The sequence below is a fragment of the Rhopilema esculentum genome, chromosome 3 (genome assembly GCF_057945365.1).
Source record: "Rhopilema esculentum isolate cy_ngs chromosome 3, ASM5794536v1, whole genome shotgun sequence".
Taxonomy (NCBI): Eukaryota; Metazoa; Cnidaria; class Scyphozoa; order Rhizostomeae; family Rhizostomatidae; genus Rhopilema; species Rhopilema esculentum.
In genome coordinates this window covers 7,210,262-7,234,435 of record NC_142817.1, presented here as the reverse complement: position 1 = coordinate 7,234,435, position 24,174 = coordinate 7,210,262, and the positions used below count along the sequence as shown (strand labels likewise).

The window sequence follows — 24,174 nt, the reverse complement described above, 5'->3', positions numbered from 1 at the left end:
GAGAATATCAGGTGTTTTAACTTACGTGAATTTCTCACAACAATTCCTGCTTAAATTGTTAATTTTACATAATGATGAACATAATTCAGGACTTATTTGTCGTATCTTTCTACCATATTTAAAAGCATGAGATGAAAAATGTTGCAACTCTTATTTTAGTTGTATTTTATTCTTATCTATCATTTTGTTTAATTTTGGGTTGGGACAGGGATGGAGGGGGCAGCAAATACTGAGTTGGTGTCGTCGCTTCATTATTTATTCAGCGATCGGTAAATGCGAAGGAGCACTTAGGAAATCCCGCGTCACATTGCTGAATCGAGATTTGAAGATGGCGGAAAGAGTAGATCCGTGTTCTCTCTCAAATCCTGAGAGTTTTTTATGCAAGCACATAAGCTGGCAAATAGATGTAGACTTTCCAGGGAAAGTATTGCGATGCACAGCAAATCTGAAGGTTGAATGCGTCAAAACAGGCTCTGACACACTGGTAATGTTTGTTTTCACTCTTCGTCACCGTCATCGGGTCTCATTTTTTGCTGTTGATTTATCATTTAGACCAAACAATTTTTCAAAATAAGAAACAACGCAAAATGCCAAAAATAAACAACAATGAACCCAAATGAATAACAGATAGCTGATATCTTGCCGGAGCAAGATATTAGCATAGTGCGAGAATTTCTTTTGACAAAATACCACTGCTACTTGTTTTTCAGTTTCGCCCAAATGTGTAATGTGTATATCCTATCCAGGGGCGGATCTATAAATTATTCTGAGGGGTGCTAAAACGCAAGGCTTGGTAACCAAGGGTGTTGCTATGCACAAAATCCGTACACCCCCTGCTTATAAGCCATAATGAAATGAAAGTCTTCCATAAACTAAAAAGCCTGGATGCCTTGATTTATATAGTAATTTTTTGCTACACTTTGATCAGAACTTGGAACGTTGGCTTCAGCTTTTATGCCAAGTGAACGCAATTTGCAGCTCGCCCCCCTCATATTCACTTAGGGTACAAAAGTATAGAAACTGTAGTCAAATATTATATCATGGCCCGCAGTGGCAAAAGGCCCAAGCCCACAAATTTCCAAAGCAAAATTTAATTTTTGACTCTTTGCAGCCATTTATTAGAACTTGATCAGCTTGATCAAAAAATTAACGTGGCTGGTGGAATGAAGCCCTTGAACTTGAAAGGCAGTGCACGTCGTTAGAGACAATAGAACAATAGAAAAAAGTTGAACAAAAGTTGAACACAGGGATTCAAACCCAGCATGCATTGCATGCATCAACATATGATGCCAAACCAAACAAAGAAGGCCCTGAACGTTTGGCTATGGGCCTGCTGTTTTGAGCATTTTTATGAATTTGAAATCTTTAGAGAAAAAAGTATTCGTAGGAATATAAGTAGGAATAAGAAGGAAACCCTTTTTGGTCAAGAATAGTAAGGGCAAGTTTTTGAGATGTTTTGTATGTAGTTCTTGAATGATTAAAAAAAAAGAATAACAAGGGCTCGGGCAAGCTTTATCCTCTGAATATAAATCATACCTCATGGTCTATGAATAAGATGTGAAGCACGGAGTTGAAACTTGAAACCGTTCTGTTATATAAACCAAAGCGTTTACAAGTTCTGCTGTTACAGCATCAAGCACCAGGTAAAGATCGTCAAAAGACCTACGAAAACATATTGCAAATTTGCGCCTAAGCATTCGTCGCGTGCTGTATCATAATTCAACACCCCCTGTTCAAGCTCGACTCCCCCTGGTCATAAAACCACTTTACATTTGACTGTAGATTGAAGCGAAGAAACTCCCCCTGGTTTGTCGGTATTCTTTGATGTTTTGGATTTTTGAAATCCATGGGTTCTCGCGCCAAAGTTTAGAACCCCTCAACCTGGCACCGTGATTGGCTAGATTCACTTCCACGGGTGCAGAAAATCGTATAATTTACAGGCCATGGGTTCCTCAAGTGGCTGGTTATAAGAGGAGACAATGCTTTCCGAGTCTGTAGAATGCTATACAGTACAACCAGGGGGAGTTTGATAACACTTCAATGCATGGACTGAAATAACAATGTTGAACAGTTGTGAGACGGGGCATTGAAGCGGATATAACAATTTTAGGAGATGTGCATACTTCTCGGTAAAAGAGATAATAAATGGTTTTAATAATTATAAACAAAATTGCGGTAGGATAAGCTTTAATCCCCAAAAAGTTTTTCCTCAAATCTGAGGGGTGCTCGAGCCCCCTTTGCACCCCTCTGGATCCGCCCCTGCTATCCATCAAATTCTGTACCAATAAAGATTTTTTTAAAGATTTTAGATACAAATGGCCTCATTATCCACAATGTCTGCCTTGAAGAAACAGGAAAAGATCTACTTTACATAATTGAAAATGAAACTGAACCGTTTGGGAAGCCTCTGGAAATCAAGATTCCAGAAGATTGCAGGAAAACGTATGCACTATTCATATAATGTTACAGAAGTATCTGCAGCCATGCCATATGTTACAGAAGACTTTGGCTTGAAAAGCTGTGACAGTAGGTGGAGTGGGACTTTAAACGGAGCTAAATTGAACAGTTTTGCGTATTTTGGGTCTAATTTTTCTAGGACTGTAAGCAACAGTGTGACTTTTAAGTGAAGTGATGTTTAGCAAGTCAACAGTTTTAAGTTATTCTTGAAAACTCTCAGCAAAGTTATGAGCTACATTACTGCTTTTATCTTGGTTGAAAAAATATTTTAAGTAGGGTATACAGTACAATCTTTATTGTATTTGTTGCAACATCCTGTTTTCTTACAGACCTGGCCTCATTTTTCATGTAAAAATCGTTTACGAAACAACGTCTGAAAGCTCTGCAATAGACTGGCTGGAACCAGAGCAAACTTCTGGGAAGCAACATCCATTTCTTTTTACTCAATGTCAGGTAATATGTGTTACGATTGCAAGCAATTGGCCAGTGCAGTAAAATCAAGACAGTAAACAATAATAAATAAATGTAATACTCAATTAGATTTTCCCTGAAAATTACTTATGCTTGATATTTGTTCTGATAATATTTGTATTATTTATTTCAATAATTATGTCATACAACCAAATTTCAGTATAGCCCCGAAAGCAGTAATATTTGGTTTTTTTATTCTTGCATCTATCAACAAATCGAGTGTGAAATTTGCTTTTTGTATCCTTTTTTTCTTCATAGGCCATCCATGCAAGAAGTATTATACCATGTCAAGACACACCAGCAGTAAAGTTTACTTATGATGCAGAGGTAACTTTGTTGTCTTTTAAATGCAAGGATAGAAACAATTAAAAATTTAAAACGATATATTCTTCATTTTCTGTAAAAGATTATGTATAGAAGTTATTTCTAATTTGATCAACCTGGCAACTGAAAAACAGTCTGGGAGGAAATGGGCTACTTTTGTTCAAGGCGCATTGAAGCCATTTATTGTAGGCATTACATGACTTGTAATAAGTCACAAGATTTTATATGACCTGAAAATAATTCCACGTTTAATAGTTATCTAATGTATGTAGAACAGGCTCTTCTTCAAGCTCTTATATTCCTGTATTAGATTGTTTGATACCTAGCTTCTGAAGGTAGTTTTAGGACACTGAAAGGCTATGCTACTCGAGCAGTGTCCTAGTCCTTCCTCTTGATATAACATGTCTTGTGATTCCTACTCCTGGAATGTTTCCTTGGGTCTGTTTTCAGTGACCCTAACCACTGAGCTATCCTCGCACCTCTCTGACTTCATTTTAGCACAATGAAAAATCCTTCAATTGCCCCCCCCTCAAAAAGCCCCGCACAAAAAGCCACAACCCTCGAATAAGCCACGGCCATTGTCAGTAAGGCCCCCCTTTGAATAAGCCCCCACTGCTACTGTAAATCCTTGAATTGGCCCAGGGGGCTAATTTGAGGATTTACGGTATTATAATCTGTTATGTATTCCAGGTTACTGTACCATCAGAACTCACAGCCTTGATGAGTGCTATCAAAGACTGCAATGAAATAATAGAGAATGATTCTCGCAAGTGCAGGTTCCATCAAAAGGTACCAAAAACCCTTGTTTTGTTCTATAATTTTTATGCTGTAGAAATATGTTGTTAAGGATTTTGTTATGAATTGAAGTAATGTGACCTTTTCAATTATTGATACAAGCAATAATTTTAGAAAAATGATTTTGCTGCACCAAATTCAAAATCTTTGTCACCCTCTAAGCTACAAAGCCAAGAAATGGTTTGATCATTATTCATATATTCTAGAATAATATTCTAGCCAAAAAGCTCAGAACCAAAATATTAATCTAGTTGCCAGGCCTGGTCTATGAGATTAATGCAAGAGGTTGTACCAATAATCTTTTGATGACAAAATTTTATTTTCAGTTTCTTTTAAGGCCACATCTAGATGAATACCTTTTTGAATCAAATCATTACTTCCCATGCATAGAATATACAAACGTAAAAAAACCAGTCCTTTTCGTGAGCAAAATTACGCGTGTGTGGCAAATCGCACATGTAAACAAATTTGCGCGTGCGATCGCACTTGTAAGAAAATTTGAAGTACAAACCTGATAAAATTGGTAAAAGGAGCAAGAAGGGAAAAGCCACTCGAATACGTGCAAGAGCAAAACTCAATTAATCAATACATAACAGATTTTGTTGCCCTTAGCAGCCATCTTTTAAAAGTCGTCGTCACTCTCCAAAGTTACAAGAGCAAGTAAAAATTGTTTCCAACAGCTACTTGCTTTCAGGGCCTAATTACGTTTTGACAGGAAATCAGTTATTACACTTAACATGCTAATGGCGACTTAGCTTAAAGACGAGACGCTAAGTTGAATTGAGCACTCAGTCAAAAGCCAAACATCACTTCCGAAAATTGGAAAAATCATACTGTGGTCAAAAGTGCGAATCAAGTAACAAGGGAAAGGATAAACAATCATGAGACCATGGGAAATTGATGTTAAAGGGCCTCTCCAGCAAAAAAAAATGTTTTTAATGACTTAAAAGTTAGCATCTGGTGCGTGTATTATGACAAAGTCATTGTTTTTGCAAAATTCCAATTAGTTTAGAAGTTGTAAGGCTTTAAAGTTGCACCTTTCCGAGAAAAACAACGACAAAAGCCGAATCAGTTTGGTGACATTCTGACGTCACAATGTGCGGCTCTCGTTCGCCATGAATTTCGTATATCTTCCACCGAAGCGTGAAGGACTCATGGTCACGCGTTGATAACTGCATCCAGTTCCAGTTCCTGTTCCAGCTCTTCCCTCGCGTATAATTAATCGAAATTGTCACTTCAGTTGTTCTCCAGAAACGATGAACAACTAAAGGCTTCAGAATTGGTGTCTGAAATGCTCAAACTGAAAGCTGGTGGAACAGAACTGAAAGTACCATCACTTGCAATGTTCAATTTGCGAATCGCCGTCGTTCGATTCGGTTTGAGGCGAGACTATCCGAAATACACTGTGACGTCAAAATTGCGTCACAGTGTCACCAAACCAACAATTTTTGTCGGTTAATTCAATTCAATTATCGAAATGCAAGAGCTTATATCTCACAAACTGTAAAAAATATCGAAAAACAAATAACGAATTCGTGATCAGCAGGCTCAACTTCTTTATAAAAATTGCCAATAAAATGCAAGTGCAAAATTTGGCTGGAGAGGCCCTTTAACAGAAAACTGCAAAAACACCTGTTTGCGCGTGTGGTCAAAAGCACGCGCAATTTAACTTGCGCGTGTGCAGGCGTGTGCGGGTGCGATCGCACGCGCTAAACGAAAAGGACTGAAAAACGTATAAATTTGAGAGTTAAATCATTTAACAACGCAATTATATTTTTATAAGCATTGTTTCTGTTTGTATGCACAGGGTTTGACACATTTTCATGAAGAAAAAAACGCAAATTTTTGCAAATAGCAATTTTGAGGGGCATTTTGATGGGGGACGGAGAAGAAAACCAAGAAAATTTTTTATAGGTGTTTTTGTGATTATAAAAGATTTTCAAACTCAGCCTAGCTTATAAACATTTCACAAAAACAGGTCTGGGTTATCATCTGATGAAGCCAATTCTCATAACTATATTAGTCTCCAAATACCTTTGAAGTGCCAGGGTGGTAAATACCTTTCCTCATCCCCAAGGATTAGCTACTTATTGCAGGGATCATTCCATCCTAAGTAGACTAGAGATCCCACATGCATCACCTAAGATTTTATATGAAAATTTGTGCCAATCTTTTATATTTATGGTAAGAGCATCCTGAAATTTCAGCTTGATATCTTATAACATCCCAAATATATGGTGCTTCAAAATTTTGGCTCTGATGCAAGATTCTAGGATGAGGAGACAAATTTCTCGCAAACTATATTTCTTGATCAAATTTTGGTAGCCTCTACAAAATTCATTGTCTAGAACTTTTTAGGGATGCTTCAATCATACAATCGATATTAAACGGGCAAAGATAGAGAAAATTGATCGATGTTAATCATTTAATTTGCTAAAAAATGATTTCACAAGAACATCACAAGAAAGACAGCTTGCCTCTACCAGGGCCACACTACCATTGTTAGATCCCCAAGTACCCTGAGCCCAAGCAAAGATGGGACCTCTTCAGGGGCGGATCAAGAACAATATCTGACCCCTGCAGATTTGCCAAAGAAAAAGGCATTGGTAACGGGGGAAGCCTCCAGCTAGGGCCAATTTGCTAGGCTAAAGTGATTGGCCAGAGTAAAAAGGGCGACTCTAAAAAATCCTTAAATTTACTCCAATTCAGGCATGACCGCACGTGAGGTGGCGATAACTGACGAAAGAGCCTTTTCCATGAGCTTTGGTTCTTCCATTTTAATTGGGTGATTATCGTATCCCTTTTTGGCAACCCGGAAACGCTTTGATCAAACAGTTGTTGATCGCCTTTTATGAGACATTAAGACAAATTATGTGTACTATAGTGTGGGTCATCTATTTTTGTCTAAGAATTTGAATGTTGCATGGACAGAGTTATCTTTCATGAACAGTAGCATTAGCAACATGGATGCAGGTGACAATGTTGAAAAACAACAAACAGTTGTTGATTGCCTTTTATGAGATATTAAGACAAATTATGTGTACTATAGTGTGGGTCATCTATTTTTGTCATATGAATTTGAATTTCGCATGGACAGAGCTATCTTTAATGAACAGTAGCATTAGCAACATGTATGGATGCAGGTGACAATAGCCTGATTTGAAAACCAACAAACAGTTGTTGATCGCCTTTTATGAGACATTAAGACAAATTATGTGTTCTATAGTGTGGGTCATCTACTTTTGTCTAAGAATTTGAATGTTGCATGGACAGAGTTATTTTTCATGAACAGTAGCATTAGCAACATGGATGGATGCAGGTGACAATAGCCTGAGTTGAAAAACAACAAACAGTTGTTGATTGCCTTTTATGAGACATTAAGACAAATTATGTGTACTATAGTGTGGGTCATCTATTTTTGTCATATGAATTTGAATTTCGCATGGACAGAGCTATCTTTAATGAACAGTAGCATTAGCAACATGTATGGATGCAGGTGACAATAGCCTGATTTGAAAACCAACAAACAGTTGTTGATCGCCTTTTATGAGACATTAAGACAAATGAATGTGTATTAAAGTGTGGGTCATGTTCCTTTTTCAGAAGAATTTCAATTTGCATCCGGATGATTTTTGTAGGTTGTGATGAGAGGGTGCTTTTTTTAGTTTGTATAGGATTGTGAATTCTCAAATTTTAAGGAAATGGGAAATGTGAGTCCAAATGTTTTACAGGATCTGATTGGTGCCCTAACTGCTTACATGCAGTTTCTGAACAAGTTTAATAACACATCCTGCAAAATTTCTAGGGGGCTGCTGCCTTGTATTGTATAAGGTACAATGATGTATTTTATCTTGTCTGTAAAAGGTCCCCCCGATGATTCCCTAGGGAGGGATATCACATTAACCCCAAAGATTATCAATTAAGCACAATCGACCATCCTATGATCCATTCTGAAAGCTTTAGGTAGTTATCTTGTTTAATTTATCTCACCCACCTTGTGGAACTATGTTCTTCGGAAATTTTTTTGCTTATTATTAAGAAACACGTGTAAGAAAAACCCAATGACACTGAAAACGTCTGAAAATTTTTGGGGCCACTGGATGCTCAGTGGCAAATGCTGCCCTGGCATCAGTCAAATACTTATCAACTACTAAACTTCGTAAAATTTTCATTTAGAATCTCTCTTTGCTCTGTGGTTGAGTTTCATAACATCTATCTGCCGCAGATTTCACTTTCAGTGACATTTTCTTGTACAGAACATGTCTATTTGGAACCAAGCAAGAATCAATGGTTGTTCATATTTATTCATATTTAAATCATATATGATACAGCTTGTTACATTTTACTAGATTTTACATGCTGTTAATTTCTGTCATTTTTCCTAGACTGCTATACCATCTTACTTACTTGCCCTGGTTGCAGGTTCATTAGAAGGAAGGTAAGTCAATCTCTGCCACGCCTATAAGAATTTCTGTTCTCAGTAGTAGAATTTCCGAAAAGAAAAACAAATTTTAGAACATTTATTGTTGATTCAAACCATAGCTACTTTACTTGCCCAACTTGTTTAATTTGAATACATTCCAGACCCACACATGTTACTTCAACTTCATTCTTGCTTACAGGAACAATAGATTTCTTAAACGATGACGTCATAAAATCCCATTTTTAGAAAGATTGTCACGAAATAACTCGAAGTTTACGAAATCAGTTAACTGTGCTGAATATTTACTGAGATATGGCAACATTACAATATATTTTTTCCCCATCAAATTACTTTAATTTGGTCTCTGTTCGAAACTTTATGAACCACGTCAAAATAATAGTTTTCCGTTTGCAAATTTCAAATCTCCCTTTGGCCATATCACACAAATTTTTAACACATTTCGCTGATTTTGCATAGTATTTCATCGGGCGCTTTTAGGTTGTGAAGTCAAAGTTAATTTCCAGAAAAAATGTCATATTTTTATATGACATCATATTTAAGCACTCAGCGTTAAAGCAACATTCAGCGTGAACGAAGTCTCCTATTTTCTGTAACTTTTTTTAGTAGCATTGGTGATGTCTGCCGCTCTGCTTCCAATCACTGTTATGTTTGATATTTATCTTGTAGAGACGTTGGCCCTAGATCAAAGGTATGGGCAGAAAAAGATTTGATAGAAAAATGCGCATATGAATTTGCAGAGGTGAGTCATAACATTATTTTCTGTGATTTTATGCCTGTTTAGTGGCTGAGAGGAAGAGATCGCTAAGGAGAGAATTAATGAGAGAGTAAACCTGCCTCCTACAATAAAGCACTATCTTATCGGCTCTTTTACGCCGACCCCTAAAGGCGTTATTTATCAGCCTCAGTTGTTTTCCAAAGAACCCCAACTATACTGTGCTGAACATAGAAAGAAATAGTCCTTACAAATGTGCACAGTATTTTATAGGACATTGGTCTTTTGTTCTAAAACAATGTGAAAATGTGACGTCATCTTATCAAAGCAAAAGGCCTGTCCCAGTTCTTGTACTTGTATAACCTACATATGTTTCCCTATTGACAAGCTTTTCCACTCCGTTAAATCCGCAAATCTCTTTAATCTTCTTAGGCACAACTTTTCTGGAAAATTGACAACAAATTCCAGATTCTTTATTACCTGTAATAGTAATCTCGAGAAAACCGCATCCAAGTGACCGTTACTACACCAAGCCTTAATCACCAAAATTTTCAATTTTGAACCTCGAGTTATAAATTAATCCAATAAAAGTTAATATAGTTTCTTTATCTAACGAGAAAACGTTTCCTAATTATTTTGGTGCCTGAGGCTTCATCTTTTCTTTGGCTGCATTAATTGACCTCATAAAATATTATTTTCGACGTTTTCTGTTTATACCTAGATACGTTAGTGCTTCTGCAGCAATTTGGATTATAAAACCGCAATTTTTTTCTTTTTTTGCATAACGGTTTTAAATTTGTTTTTGAAAATCCTATCAATAGTATGACAGCTGGTGCTGTTGTTTTCGTGCTTAGAATAGGACGTTTCATTAACTGGGATTTGGGTTCAACGTCTAGCAGGCACTATGTACCGTCAGTCAAGGGTTCAGGGTTAACAAAAGGCTCTCCACCGTGTTTATTACTGAAAAGATATTAAGAATTAGTCCTGCGTTGCCAATTGGAAAACCTAACTATAGACTTAGCCAATGGAAATTTAAACTGTAATCAAAATTCGTTAGGACACCGTGCCTTTAAGCCATTCTCTTTGCTGGAAAACCACAATTTTCTTTCTCAATAATGAATCCAACCATAAATTATGAAATCCCCTTCAATTGTTCACATTACAAAACAACTGTTGTTTGGACATTGGTTCACACGGCCGACTCTTTATTGGTTAAAAGTGTCAGACAGTGTCCCCCTTTTTTGAGAGCCATTTGTATAAATGTTGGCAGTCAATCTTTTAACAAGTAACCACAAAATATCTATATATCAAGACCCTTCAAGGAATGTTAAATCACATTTCATGGAGATGCTTAAATGATTCTCTCATTTTGATAGTGCTTAAATTGGAGGTGCTTAAATGTTACAACTTGCAATTTTAGTGAGTTCTAATTGTGGCATTGTGAATTAAAGATTCAAAATGTAGTAAAAACATATCTAGTTATCTAATAAACGTTGATCAACTAAAAAAGTCAAACTTTCATTTACCAACCGTTCAAGGCTCTACATCATTTTCTTATAGGTTTTTCTAGTATCAATCTGTTTTTTCTAGCTTGAAAGCATGGTATGTGCTGCAGAGAGCATCTGCGGCCCTTACGTGTGGGGAAGGTACGATTTACTTGTCTTGCCACCGTCTTTTCCATATGGTGGAATGGAGAATCCGTGTCTCACATTTGTCACTCCAACGTTGCTGGTGAGTGAGAATACCTTAATAAGAATTTAGACCCCATTTTAAGAAATTTTTAATTTTGAACCTCAAAACCTAAAAAAGCATCGTGAAATACCTCGAAGTTAACGAAATCAGTTAACTGTGCAAAAATTTCCTAAAATGTTTTTAACATTTTAAATATTTTCCTGCACGCTTATGTTTTTACACATTAAATGCTTATCTGGTAGTTTTGCCTGTCAACCCCTTTAACGTTGTGCGATACGAGGTTCATATGGCAAGTAAGGGGCTTAGGACAAGATGAGCTATAACAATTAAGGATGCTAGGCAAAAATTAACTATACCAATCAAAGGGTAAGGTAAAAATGAGCAAAGAAGCTTCAGCTGACAGTATTAAGCACATAAAAACAAAATTAGCTAACTCCGATAAGATTTTGAGTACATTGTCTTTTGTCTTCAAGGCCATTTGTCTGTAAAATGTGTTTCAAAGGATATTGGACCACGGATCTGTTAATGTAAAAAATATTATTGCCCCCAGAAATTTTTAAGAGCTAGATAGTCATTTCTCTCTTTGATATAACCCGCAAGCCAATTAGAAGTAATAAATGCGCATTATCGAATGGGAACCCCGTTTCCTTTTTCCCGGCGGGCAACCTTAGAAGACTCAATCTGCTTCCACAAACCACTGTTTCGGCGTTGCTTGTTTCAGTTTTTGTCTCAAATGAAATTCGTGTTTCGCTCTTATTATCGAAAAAGTATTGGGTCAATGTATGGATGATGCATGTGGTTTCCATTTTTTCTCGAAATTCTCCCAGCATTTAAGCATAAGATATCACCACTACATAGTCGTGGGCCATTTCATAGACTATGTTATAGACTATTACGCTAGATAGAACATAGACACATACCCTGAAATCTGTAAAGTGGCCGGAACATCTGCCAAAACACTGGAGAATCGGCCAAGAGATCAGAGAATCAGCCAAAAGACTGGAGAATCTACCAAGAGACCGGAGAATCAGCCAGAAGACGATCGAAGAATCGACCAGAAGAATCAGTTTTCAACTATCGCATGTGCATGGTCAGAAATCCTTTTTGGAATGAGCAATTCAGCCCCCAGATCAACCCCCAAGTGACCCCCCCCCCTCCGGTCCACTGCAGCAATCTGTAGACCACTTTTTAGATGGCTGTTTTACGGCTGTTAGTAGCAGCCAATCGCATTGTAAACAAAATCATTTATTTATTTATATTTAATGTCACTATATTCTATTGTATGTATATTTATATATGCCTTTATCATTGTTTTGCAGGCAGGAGATCGTTCTCTTACTGGGGTATGTTCTTGTTTCATTTTTCATCCTTTTTTTCTTCTAGCTTAGTACTCACTTGGTTTGCTAACTGCTAGGATAATTTTGATTTTTTGCTTGATATCGTTTTTAAGATTGTTGTCAATCTGTTTTGCTTGGCAAAAGTTCTGCCACACATTGCAAACTTTAAATTTTCACTTCCTATTCACTTCTCACCATCAACCCATCCAATTAGCACGGGTTTTTTTGACGTTTTGATTGAAATATGGCTGAGATTTCTCTATAACGTCTTGTTATTGACGGGTGAGTGTTTTGCTTTAAATCGTATAAACAAGGCACAATGCTTGACAAAATTTTGTCTTATCCACGAAATTATAGCCAGGCCAAAGCAAAAAATTTCTTGACCTAAAAGGTTGTTGCAATTTTTCACCCCTGGTGTATTTTTGAAGTTCTATTTTTGAATCTAGTTGGAGCTGTGAACCAAAAGAGTGCTGATTTGTCTCTAAAATAAGATGTCTCTAAAATTAAATCGGTCATTTACTTTTTCATGTCTGCAATTTTTTTTATTTCTTTGCGTCTTCTAATCTGTCGGTTGATCAATTAGCGTCTAAATTTTAAACGAAAGCAACATGTAAGTGAATATGTGATTTCAAATGTTAAAAGAATATTGCCTCTATAACCGTTTTTCATACCTTTTGGAAGCCACGGTTATTACCAGCACTAGTTAAATGGTTCTTTTGAGTTCACAAAAATCTCTTTCCCAGGTTGCTGCCCACGAAATAGCGCACAGCTGGACTGGAAATCTTGTCACCAATAAAACATGGGAACATTTTTGGTAAGTTAGGTTTCATATTTTAAATTTTCTCAACCATTAACATGCTTTGTAACTTGAACTTTCCCACGAAGCAAACTATGTGTAATGTATATACCCAGCAATCTATGTTATCTGTCATCTCTTAATTCTTATTTGCTATGAGTTTTAGTAAAATGTATTTAAAATGCAAGTCAGTTGTGATTCAAGATTAGAGGAACACATGCGTACAAAACTATTTATGTCTATTTATAAATTATCCTAAAAATAATTCCTTAGCCTGTTCTTCCACATCTGGCCCTTTCGAGGAGAACAATATTCCTCTTCCAGTGACCCCATTAAGGATACGATACTCTGACCCACAGACTTACAGCATGCACAAGGAAAGAACTTACAGTATACCAGTTGTCTCAGTGTTTAAAAAGAAAACCTAGCTGCCTTACTTCTTTTTTAAAAGAAGATGTTAGCATAATACACTTTTGGTGATATAAAAAACATCGATATAATCTTTAAAGCTAAAGACTTATAATTGCCATATAATGGCCATATAATAAGCGTACTGGCTTTTGGTTTAATCAACTCTTTTCATGAGCAAAAAAAGTTGCCTCCAATCGTGAAACATTTCTGAAAGTAGGTCTACGTTTTCTAGGTCACAGAGAATTTCTATTGCCTTTGACCCATAATCAAATACTTTCTCCATCTCTCTGTTTTGATGACCTCTGGGTGATATCAGCTGCTGCTTAGCATATTTTTTCTGTTTCATGATCAATGTGTATTTTATATGTAAGTAGCCTTATAAAATGATTCTTTTATGTTTTAGCCATGATAAGATCTATTTTGTATTCTGCAGGCTGAATGAAGGATTCACTCGATTTGTCGAGTCAAAGATAATTGGGAAGTTGCGAGGAGAGAAGTCGAGAAACCTACAGGCGATTGGTTTGTACTCTTTGATATTTCCCTACCACCATCTTTCCGCCCAGCCACCATTACTATCTGTGCGTTATTATTTGTTAAAATGTGGCTCTTCAACTCTAGCTAAAAATGTTAACATAACTATTAACATCTATGATCATCGATCATTTTGAATCATCATCACCGATCATTTTGAATCATCATCACCGATCATTTTGAATCATCCTCATCATAATCATCGTCATGTGTGTGCCGTAAAATTCCGAATATGATTTAGTCCCCCCCCCCCTAAATGTAAGCCCCTTTAAAAAACAGCCTTTGAACGGTTACAAGCCCTTGGCTGAGACTTTTTCAGGGAACTGTAATCGGAATTCAGTTTATTTCAGAAGAAAATGCTTTTTTAGTTTTCGTAGAATGCATAATTAGCCTAAATGATCGTTCATGTTCCGGAGACACTTGCAAGCTGCAACCATTATAGTTGGATGGGTTTTTTTTTTAAAAAAAATCACAAGAATGATAGCTGATGAAGGCACATGGACACTAGGAGAAGACATCGAGAATCCCTCTAAATATAATGTTTTAGGTTAAAGCATTAAATGTAAACTGAATTTAAGAAATGTACGAAAGAAGAAATGAAGAATTGAAGAGTTGGTTCTTGTACGTTGTCTAGGTAATTGCTTGTACTGTTCTGAAGAATGAATATGGTAAATTCCAGATATGAGCCGTGAGCTTGTATTTGAGGGGGAGGGGCTTATATTACGGGCTTATATTCGGGATAAGGGGCTCATATTCGGGAGGACTAATAAGAAGGGCTCTATTTATATTCTTACGGTGTTCGATTCGATGACCCGTTGTAAAATCCCTTTTTAAGCCTTTCCTCTTCCCTCTTTCTAAGTATGCTCTCAAAACTGGATTTTTTATGTCTTAGGTGGCTGGAAAGCATTGATAGACTCGGTAAGAAATTTTTTATTTATTTTCAAATTATTATCCATTGTGTGAAATATTTTCTCAGACCTGTTTGGGAAAATGATTCTATGTCGCCAAGAAAACTTTGCCAATTTTATCCTTATCAATTTTTTTACGCATGCTTATACACAGTTGTCTAGTCTGTTTAAATGCTCTTAAAATAACAGCTCCTTTATTTTATCAGATTGACAAGTTTGGGGCAAATAATCCTCTTACGGCGCTTGTACCAGATCTGGAAGGCATTGATCCCGATGAGGCGTTTTCATCTGTTCCTTACGAAAAAGGCTTTGCTTTTCTGTACTACTTAGAGCATTTGTCAGGAGGACCTGGTGAGTTTGAGGCCACTGGTACATGAATAAGGATAATCTTAGATCTGCAGACGTTTGTTTTTGTTCGCTACTCGTGGACGTGGGAGTTTAAGATAACTTTGCAGATTATAAATATATGTACATATGTAGACGGGGCAAAATGATATATTCTGTTACCTCTATTTAGCACCGTGGGAGAATCTCTCAATTTGCCTGAAACGTATACTATTCTGTTACTCGTGGACGTGGGAATTTAAGGTTACTTTGCCGATTAGAATATATGCATATTTGTATAATTTGAACCTTGCCTGGTGACCGCTTCAAGAGTGAAACACGGAGTAGCCTGCACAGCTCTGCCTAAACCGCATCCAGCAATTTATGACAGGCCGGTAAACAGTAATTTTTATTAATTTTCCCTTGAATAAAATTTCTCCTGTTTATATTTGCATTGTTTATACTGTATTAAAAAGTTGGTTCAGAAAATTCTCCAAAAATTTGGTTGAAGCCGACCAATACATTTTTACACTAAAATACTGTTTTAACCAATTAAGGTTTTTTATTTGTTAAATGCGGTTTTACAAATTACTGTTTTAGTTTTTATAAAATCTAGCAATTATCGTTTTCTCTAAAACATTGAATACTCTTTCTTATTTATTTCTTCCAAATGATTGTTTTGAAGATAAAGTGACTGTTATTTTTATAAGTACTATCTCTGAGACTGCTTTTTACATTGCAGACGTTTTTAATGAGTTTCTCAGAAGCTACATTGATCATTTCAAATACCAGAGTATCACAACAGACGAATTCCAGTCATATTTATTCAGCTTTTTCAAAAGCAAGGTATGCTGTTGTTCTCTAAAATGCATTTCATTCAATAATGGTATGTCCTAGCAAGGGGGCGGCAGCCAGAGGGGGAGCCAGTGGGGGCAATCATTGGGGGCGACAGTTGGGGGCAAAGGATGCAGACTTAGCCTCGCGACACTGACAGCAAGTACGTTGTATATTAAATGCATGGACACTCCACGAATGTAGATGTCTTTTTTGCTGTGGAAGTCAAACCCACCCCCTGCCCTTCCTCTCTTTTAAAGGGTTAACTGTTGACTAGATGTTTTTTATTTAAAGGATTTTTTTATCAGGGTAAAGATGATCTTTTCTCGGGCGTGGATTGGAAATTATGGTTCCATAATCCCGGAATGCCTCCATTGGATGTATCAAAACTGTACGTATTGAAGCAAAAAAAAATTTTTTTCTCTTTGGTTTAAAAATTGATTCGCCCTGATATTCTGAAATTTGATGCTAGGTTAAAATGCGTTGTCAGCAGAAATTCGTGATAACTCAGAAATAAACATTTTACGAACCTGATAAGTCGGTTAATGTTTACAACTTTTGAAAAGCCCGAACAGACAACTCTAAAGCCTATTTCAATCGTTGTTGTGTTGTGGGAATAAATTGCCTCTACCGAGCTTCACAAAATCTATTATTTTTGAAAATCAATGCTGAGTCTAGGGACAGTCCCAAAAAGCTGCTTTAACAAAGTAGTCAAACTTTTTGTAACTGATTGTGGACCTAACAAGTTGGTGAATAAACTTTACATGTTTGTATTTTGTCTGAAACCCGTCTCTACACCTTGACTCTCCGTACGTCCCCGGATATACATTGCCTGAGGACAGTTTATAGGGCTAGGATAGTTCCCCGTTCCTATCCCCGAATATCCCCGTTCCTATACTCAATCTGTGCGAATAAAGGAGAGGCCACGATAGCAGGCTGCGCGACGGACTCCGGAGGAAATCTTGCGGCGAAAAAACGATAAAATTGTAGTGTATAAGGAACACCGCAAAGCGACGAGAATGAACAACAACAAGCACACAAATCAGTGATGGCTAATATTTCGCCCCGGCATACGGGGCTTCATCAGAGCAAAAGTAAACGAACTCCTCAATTTGTCTGCGAAAGTATATCATTTTTATGTTAACATTTAGAACAATGTTTTCAGTTAACAGAAAAAATACTTCTGAATGGACGATTTTTATTTTTAATTTTTATCTTTGAACACAATTTTCCGAATTGTATGCTAATACCCATCTTACTGCTGTTGATGCACTATTCTTTTCAAGTTTCGAATCTTGACATTACTTTGTTCTTTTCTTTCGAAACCTTCAAGTGATATCTTTGTCTGATTATATGTGCAGAAACCACGTTTTGGTTTACAATTAGTTCTCTATTGAAATCCTATACTTTATCGTGTAGACTAAACTATTTTTATCGTGATAAATTTTTATCGCATTTAGATATGATACAACAGCCATTGATAGATGCAATGAATTGGCAAACAGATGGTTACAGGTATTGCAATCTCAGATTCATAATTAAGCTAATTTTTATAATGGAAGGTATACAAAAGTAGGAGGGAGATTGGCGACAAGTGATATAATTTTAAATCAACGTTTCTTTGATTAACTTGCCTAGGTATAAAGTCTTGAGACGACGCTTCGATTATTACCACGATGCTTGTCCTATTCATGGCCTAGAGCTCTATTCATGTGAGGCAATTTAAAATCTATGCCGTAATTGAATCAATTGATGTTTTGATTAAGTATCTTTATAAAGGGATCTGCGGAAAACTTCTATATTGCTTCCGGGCGCTTGATTCCTAGTAAAATACAGCTTAAGCAAATGTTACACGGTGCCATGTGTCTTTCAACTTGTCGCGTAATGCCATTGTACCGTGCAATGTCATTGTACCGTGCAATTTCATTGTACCGTGCAATGTCATTGTACCGTGCAATGCCATTGTACCGTGCAATTTCATTGTACCGTGCAATGTCATTGTACCGTGCAATGCCATTGTACCGTGCAATGTCATTGTAGCGTGCACTTTTTTATTCTTCCGTGCAATGTCATTGTGCCGTGCAACGGTTGCCTGAAGTGGAGCTCAGTGCTATTCAGGCAACGATTTCAGGTATCTTTCTTGCCAGTGCAACATTAACTTTGCAATTAGCGTTGTAGTATTAGTTTAGCGTCTTCGTTTTCAGACGTTCCAATGTCATCTTCAACACAGTTGCTCGGCCTCAATTGTAGCAACGTCTTCTTTCAATTCCTTTCAATTTTCTCGGTTGTGGTTTCTGCAAGACAAGTTGCTAGAAAAATTGTTTCATGTAACTCTATCTTGAGAGACAGTGGAGAATATTTATAATGATCTGATTCGGCTGCCTATTCTCTCACAAGAAGGCTCAGATAATGATCTATTCAGTGCCTATAACGGTTTTCTAATTTTCAAAGAGGTTTGTCTTCCTCTTAGTGAGCTTACCGTAAAAGCTCTATTAAGCCGCCTCCTCTCTTTTAAGCTCCCGTCTCTATTAAGCCCCTCCCTCACCAAGAAAACATTTAAAATAAGCCCTTTTCTCTATTAATCCCCCCTCCTTTTAAGCCCCTGATGTCAAACAAAGATTTTAAGAGCAAAGTTTTTAAGAACATTTGTATGACATTTTCATACCAAAAATGAATAGGGGCATTTTTATAACTTTTTTACATTGAATTATTAATAAGCCTCCCCTCTCTAATAAGCCTCCCTCTCTAATAAGCCTCCCTCTAGGACTGACGAAAATAAATCTAGGCCCCCGGGGGCTTAATAGAGCTTTTACGGTAGCTTTCAACCAACAGCTTAATTACCTTTGGTTCTAAAGATAATTCTCCCAAAGATAGCCTTAATACATTTCACTCTTCCACCGCCGTTTCCGCAAAGGTTGAATTTTCAATTCATAGCTCTTATAGAGGGGGTAGAGGGAGGGGGGAGGTCATGGCCTGCTCTTCGGTTTATCAGGAAAGTGTAACATGTGAATATCTTTATTCCCATACTCCTTTTACTTTCTTTTATTTTTGCATCCATGTTTAGGTTTTAAAGCTGTTTTATTAACGATTTCCATCTTAATAGGGTGGAAGGGGTGTAGTTTAAACCAGGATTTCTCGAGCTTAGGAATTCCAAAGCACATGTTGCTCTATACATGTTAAAAGGTTTAATGGGCCAAATGGACTCCTTTCAGATAACTATGGTATTCAACTTTGGTGCCAACATAGGGGAGAGGGGTGTGGTGTTAGCCATGTTTTAGGGGAGAGGGGTGTGGTGTTAGCCATTTCTACCAGAATTAGTTAATGTTTTCAAAAAAGTCCTTAAAGGCAATCTGTCACGACGTTGATTGATTATAAGAACAAAGGGATTATTTATTGTTTCCAGTCCCCCTTTAATTTATCGCATTGTAAAAAATATGGCGGAGCGCTGGAATTGTGTTTAGGCTATTGTTCCAGCTATTGTTCTCGTTAACCAATCCACAACGAGAAGAGTACCTTTAAGCGCTGGATCATAGCACCGGAGAACCTTCTCTTGTGACTCTGCTCTGTGGTTTTACAAGGTATCGGGAGTCTAACTTTCTACTTCAAGTTATAAAATAAATCTCTAATATGCACTTGCTTTTTGCAAATTTTATCTTTATCTTTAGTTCAGTTTATCTTTTCTGTTCATTATCTTTTTATGTGTTTGTCTTATCTTTTCACAAATTTCAGTTGATACAATTTGATATTGAATTCTGCCAATACCGTAAACGTGCTTGTTCCTAGAAACGCCCTATCATGCCCATGCTCTAGTTATCTCCATTGCTTTGATAGCGAAAGATTTCTTATCGAAGTAATCCAGCAGCAAAGAGCTGTAGCGCACGCAAGCCTTTTGAAGGCTCTAGCGTACGCACGCCTCTTATTGAAATTGAAAATTTCGTATTGCGAGGTCTTTAAACCCGCTTTTAAGGCATTTTGCTACATATGAAATATCTTTGTTCCCTCGCAGTTATGGATTTATTTTATGGAAAATATTCGCGCCTGTGTCAAAATGTTTTTGTTTAGATTAGTTTGCTACTTTTGAATCACTATTCAATGTTCCAGTTTGAATTTTTTTAGACAAAAACATTTGAAGAATTCTCGTCAGATGATCTCCAAGAATTCTGCTCAAACCAAATAATTGAGTTTTTATCGAAACTTCTGCTTGAGGTTAGTCTTTGGTTGTATTTTTAAACAAAATCAGCGTTTTCTTGTTTAAATCATAGCAACATGACTATGTTTTTCTCACCGATTTTTCAAGTTCCAGTTTTTGGTAAGGTCCATTCAGACGCTCATTGAAATGTTCACAACTTCTAGAATGCAAGAATTGGCCTAAGTCTAATTTTTTGTATCATTCTGCATTCACTTTTGCCTGCTCGTCTGCCTTATACTGTTCATATATTGACAATCAATGTTGCATTTATAAATTATTTAAAAATGTCAGAGATAGGCACGAATTTTTGCTAGAAAACGTTATATAAGAAAAATATAAATAGAAGTTTTAATGAGGCAAAATCAAAAATTTTTGTTGAAGCGATAGAGCAGAATATACATTTTGTTCGTGTTTGAATACTCGTTTTTGAATTTATTCACTTACAAGGTATGGCCTCTAGGTTTTGCTATTTATATTTGATGTAAGATACTAGATTTTACGCCAGAGATCTCAAATAATTGTAGCGTATCTTCTACGACGATTGCTTTTTTTGATTCTCGTTATCAGTTTTAAACTAAGTATGTACTTTTATTTAAACTAAATACTTTACAGGAAAGCATTAGCAAAGAAACCCTTAAAGCGATGAATTCAAAATACAATCTGACTTCATTGGAAAACAACGAAATTAAATTCAGGTAATTATCTTCTGTTTCTTCATACGAACATTTAGATATCAACACGAATTTTTTGGATTATAATAATTAAATGTTTCGATAACTATTCAAAAAGTTAATGCAATTTTATCAGGAAAATGGTTTCTTTCTTGATAGAACAATCCAACAAAATGCCTTGTTCAATGAGACTAGTTGATATTGCTTACCCAGGGGCAGACACTTGGTCAAATTTGGGGGGGGGCAAGCCTATTGTTTTAATAAGATGACGTCACATTTCCCATTGTTTTAGAACACAAACCATTGTCCTCTAAAGTATTAGGGGCGGTGACCCCCCTCACCCCCAAGTGTCCACCTGATATATTAAATCATCATATATTAAGTCATCCGATTTTTTGTTTATTTGTTGACTTTCCTCCATTTTGATTCTCTTGTTTTTCATCTTTGCAGATGGCTTAGGTTGTGCGTCAGGGCAGAACTTGAAGAGATGTATCCACAGGTAGTAAAATTTATCACACAGCAAGGGAGAATGAAGTACATAAGACCAATTTATAGGTAAGGGGCTAAATAGATTAAGATTTATATGAATGAGTGTAATAAAATTGTAATGATCTTGTTTTTCCTGTAACCAATAACTGATAACTAATTGGAGGTTGGTGGAGAAAATGGAGAAAATCAAACAACCTATCTGAAAATTAAGAAACAACGTTTAAAAAATGGCTTATATCTGAATTGTCTATGAGCAAACACATGTTTAAATCTTCAAATGTATTATTGAGAAAGTGATCTTTTTGAACTGAATAACAGCATTTTTACTTCTGAATTTTGCTGTCCAAAACTTCTTTCTAAAAATTCCTGCTCCGGCAAGGACATGAATTTTAGTTCTTACTTCTTGCAATTGGTTTGAGCTGCTTTTTACTATATCTTTGTTATTTTAATTGATTTTTAAAATGATTTCGTCATTTGAATACTTGGTTTATATCAATAAATTATACAAAATGATTTGAAAATTAAGTTTAAGTTATTTGAAAATTAAGTTTGAATGATTCCAAAATTAAGTTTATCCTCAGATTTTCATTAAGTGTCCCCTATTTACATATTTTTGAAGTTTTTTAATGATGTTTTAAAGTTGATGTTAACGCAAATTGATAAAGTTGGGCTTTAAATTCTGAAGTTAAAACTAGGAAACCATGCAAGTTTTTTTCGCAATTTTTTAGCCACACAAGTAACAGAGATCCTATTGCGCTTATTTCTGCGAGCTCATCGATATATATAGATTTTGTTCACATTTGGTACCACTAACTAACATATTGACACTAAAATAGACTTTTTAGGAGCTGAGGTTTGAATAAGGGTGCCATTTTGAGTAAGCCCTTCCCCCCTTGGTTTGCTGTCAGATTTTAAAAAACAGACAATTAATTAAACTTCTTTGCATATTTTTTTGCATTTTAGCACATAGTTTCGTGTAATTTTTTGAAGGACTTGCTTTTCCATTTCAATTTTGTTTTGTTTTCTGGTTCGCAAATCTTGTTATTTTTTAGCTATTTTGTAATAATTTAGTACATACGAATTTTCCTCTGAAATTCTTTTCCATCAATGTTGATTTATTATTTTTTGTTCTAGCTTTAGTCAGTTTTTAAATCATATGTTTCAGTGAGATGTACAAGAAAGAGACGTCCAGAGGCCTCGCTATCGAGACCTTCCAAGACAACATGTCTCGTTATCATACGATTGCTGCCACCATGGTTGCCAAGGACTTGCATCTAATCGAAAACAAAACAGCTTAATGTATAGAATGGTAAACTCTTCTTGAGCCGCCGTTTCATGTTTGTATTGCAGAGATTAACAGACACGACGGCCAAGAAATATGTTTCTTACACAGATGCAGAACATGCAGAGAAATAAGTTTATGTAAGACTTAGCTTTCTTTCTAAATACTTTGATTTCAGTCAGTGTACTATAGATGCTAGGCAATACATTGCAGCATCCCCCACCAATCAGGTCACGTTGGACCTTGTTTTGTCCCTTTCGCCTGTAATGTTGAAGTGTTAATAATTTTGCCCCCCCCCCCACTACTCACTACGTACCTTCAACATTTATTTAATATTCTATAGAATTGCTATGATAGGCCAATTAACTAATTCTGATAGATGGACATGGGTTTTCCTTATATTAAATGTTTTTTTTCTTATATTATATTAGATGTACATGAGTTCTTCTTGTAGTCGTCGTCAAAAATATGTTAGATCTTTCTTCTGAAATGGTGACAAAACGCTTATAAAAATAAATAATCTTTATATGCATTAAACTTTTACGATAAAATATAAATTTTTGCATGTTGAAAGCAATTTTTAACTGATAAAAAATTCATATAAAGATTATAAGATCTCTCCTAATATTAATTATTAGAATGAAATGGTTATAAATGTGTCAATTTTTAATTTACTTTCTTTAAGACCTAAATTTATGTTGCTGTTTTATCAATGGTCACTTCTGCACGCGCTCTTTCTCTTCTTTTTTCTTTTTTCTTTCTTCGATCCAGAGAGTTAAGGATTTGTGTCCCTTGCTTTGACTTTTCTTTCATCACGCGGAGTTAAGGATTAAAGCCTGTTTGAAGATATTTATGATCTTGCCTAGTAATATCTCTTTTGCTGCCTAAAAATAGTCTGATATCTTCATTTTTCAATGTTTGATATTTTCCGTTTAATGTTCATGGATTTTCACTGTAGTCGTTCATATTACCAGAGATATGTCGTAGAAATAAAAAAAATGGGTTTGTTCTTAAATGTTTGCACTTGAGTGAATGTAGTAAAATTATTAGGACACAGAAAATTCAAGTCAAGGACACAGAATGCTCTTGAATGTTCTATGCTAACGATTTTGCTATACAAAAATACCATAGAGACGATACGTAAAACCAGTGTAACTAAAATTTCTCTTTCTTTTACATTAACAGAACCCCTGCCCAATCTGTTTGCCTTTGCTTGCAAGATGGTATAAACCCAAACTGATAATAAAGAGAGATTAGATTTAGGCCAATGAACCCAATGAGATGTATTTTACCTCCTGAATCAAAAGTTGTTCGTTGCTGTCAGCGTCTCACGACGGGAAATTCTAATGTTTTGTCATAAGAAGTAAAGTTGGCTGTCAACTATTTTTAGCAAACCCCCCCCCCCCCCAGGGGCTGAGTTCAAGTAGTTTCAAAAATGAAAATCAAGGTACTTTGAATTTCTATCTGTTGTTTCCCAGCATTTGAAAGCGCCATCCAAAATTAAACA

The 24,174-nt window shown here is 36.1% G+C and overlaps 1 protein-coding gene across 1 annotated transcript; it reads left to right on the top strand.

Annotated features, from left to right (window-relative positions):
• The first annotated feature begins 223 nt into the window (after nt 1–223).
• On the top strand, nt 224–23,324 carry LOC135692589 (leukotriene A-4 hydrolase). Its single transcript, XM_065210774.2, has 20 exons — nt 224–484; nt 2,303–2,442; nt 2,787–2,910; nt 3,187–3,255; nt 3,943–4,041; nt 8,433–8,485; nt 9,158–9,230; nt 10,794–10,934; nt 12,215–12,238; nt 12,976–13,046; nt 13,873–13,958; nt 14,863–14,888; nt 15,085–15,229; nt 15,945–16,048; nt 16,345–16,427; nt 17,497–17,551; nt 20,153–20,242; nt 20,838–20,920; nt 21,347–21,451; nt 22,551–23,324. The coding sequence occupies exons 1-20, from the start codon at nt 329–331 to the stop codon at nt 22,681–22,683; spliced, it is 1,860 nt and encodes a 619-aa protein (XP_065066846.2). The 5' UTR covers nt 224–328; the 3' UTR covers nt 22,684–23,324.
• The last annotated feature ends 850 nt before the right edge of the window (nt 23,325–24,174 follow it).

Coding starts and splice junctions, on each gene's coding strand:
- LOC135692589 (XM_065210774.2), top strand. CDS start 329: ATGGCGGAAAGAGTAGATCCGTGTTCTCTCTCAAATCCTGAGAGTTTT. Junction 13,959..14,862: donor GAGAAACCTACAGGCGATTG/GTTTGTACTCTT, acceptor TTTATGTCTTAG/GTGGCTGGAAAGCATTGATA. Junction 14,889..15,084: donor GGAAAGCATTGATAGACTCG/GTAAGAAATTTT, acceptor TTATTTTATCAG/ATTGACAAGTTTGGGGCAAA.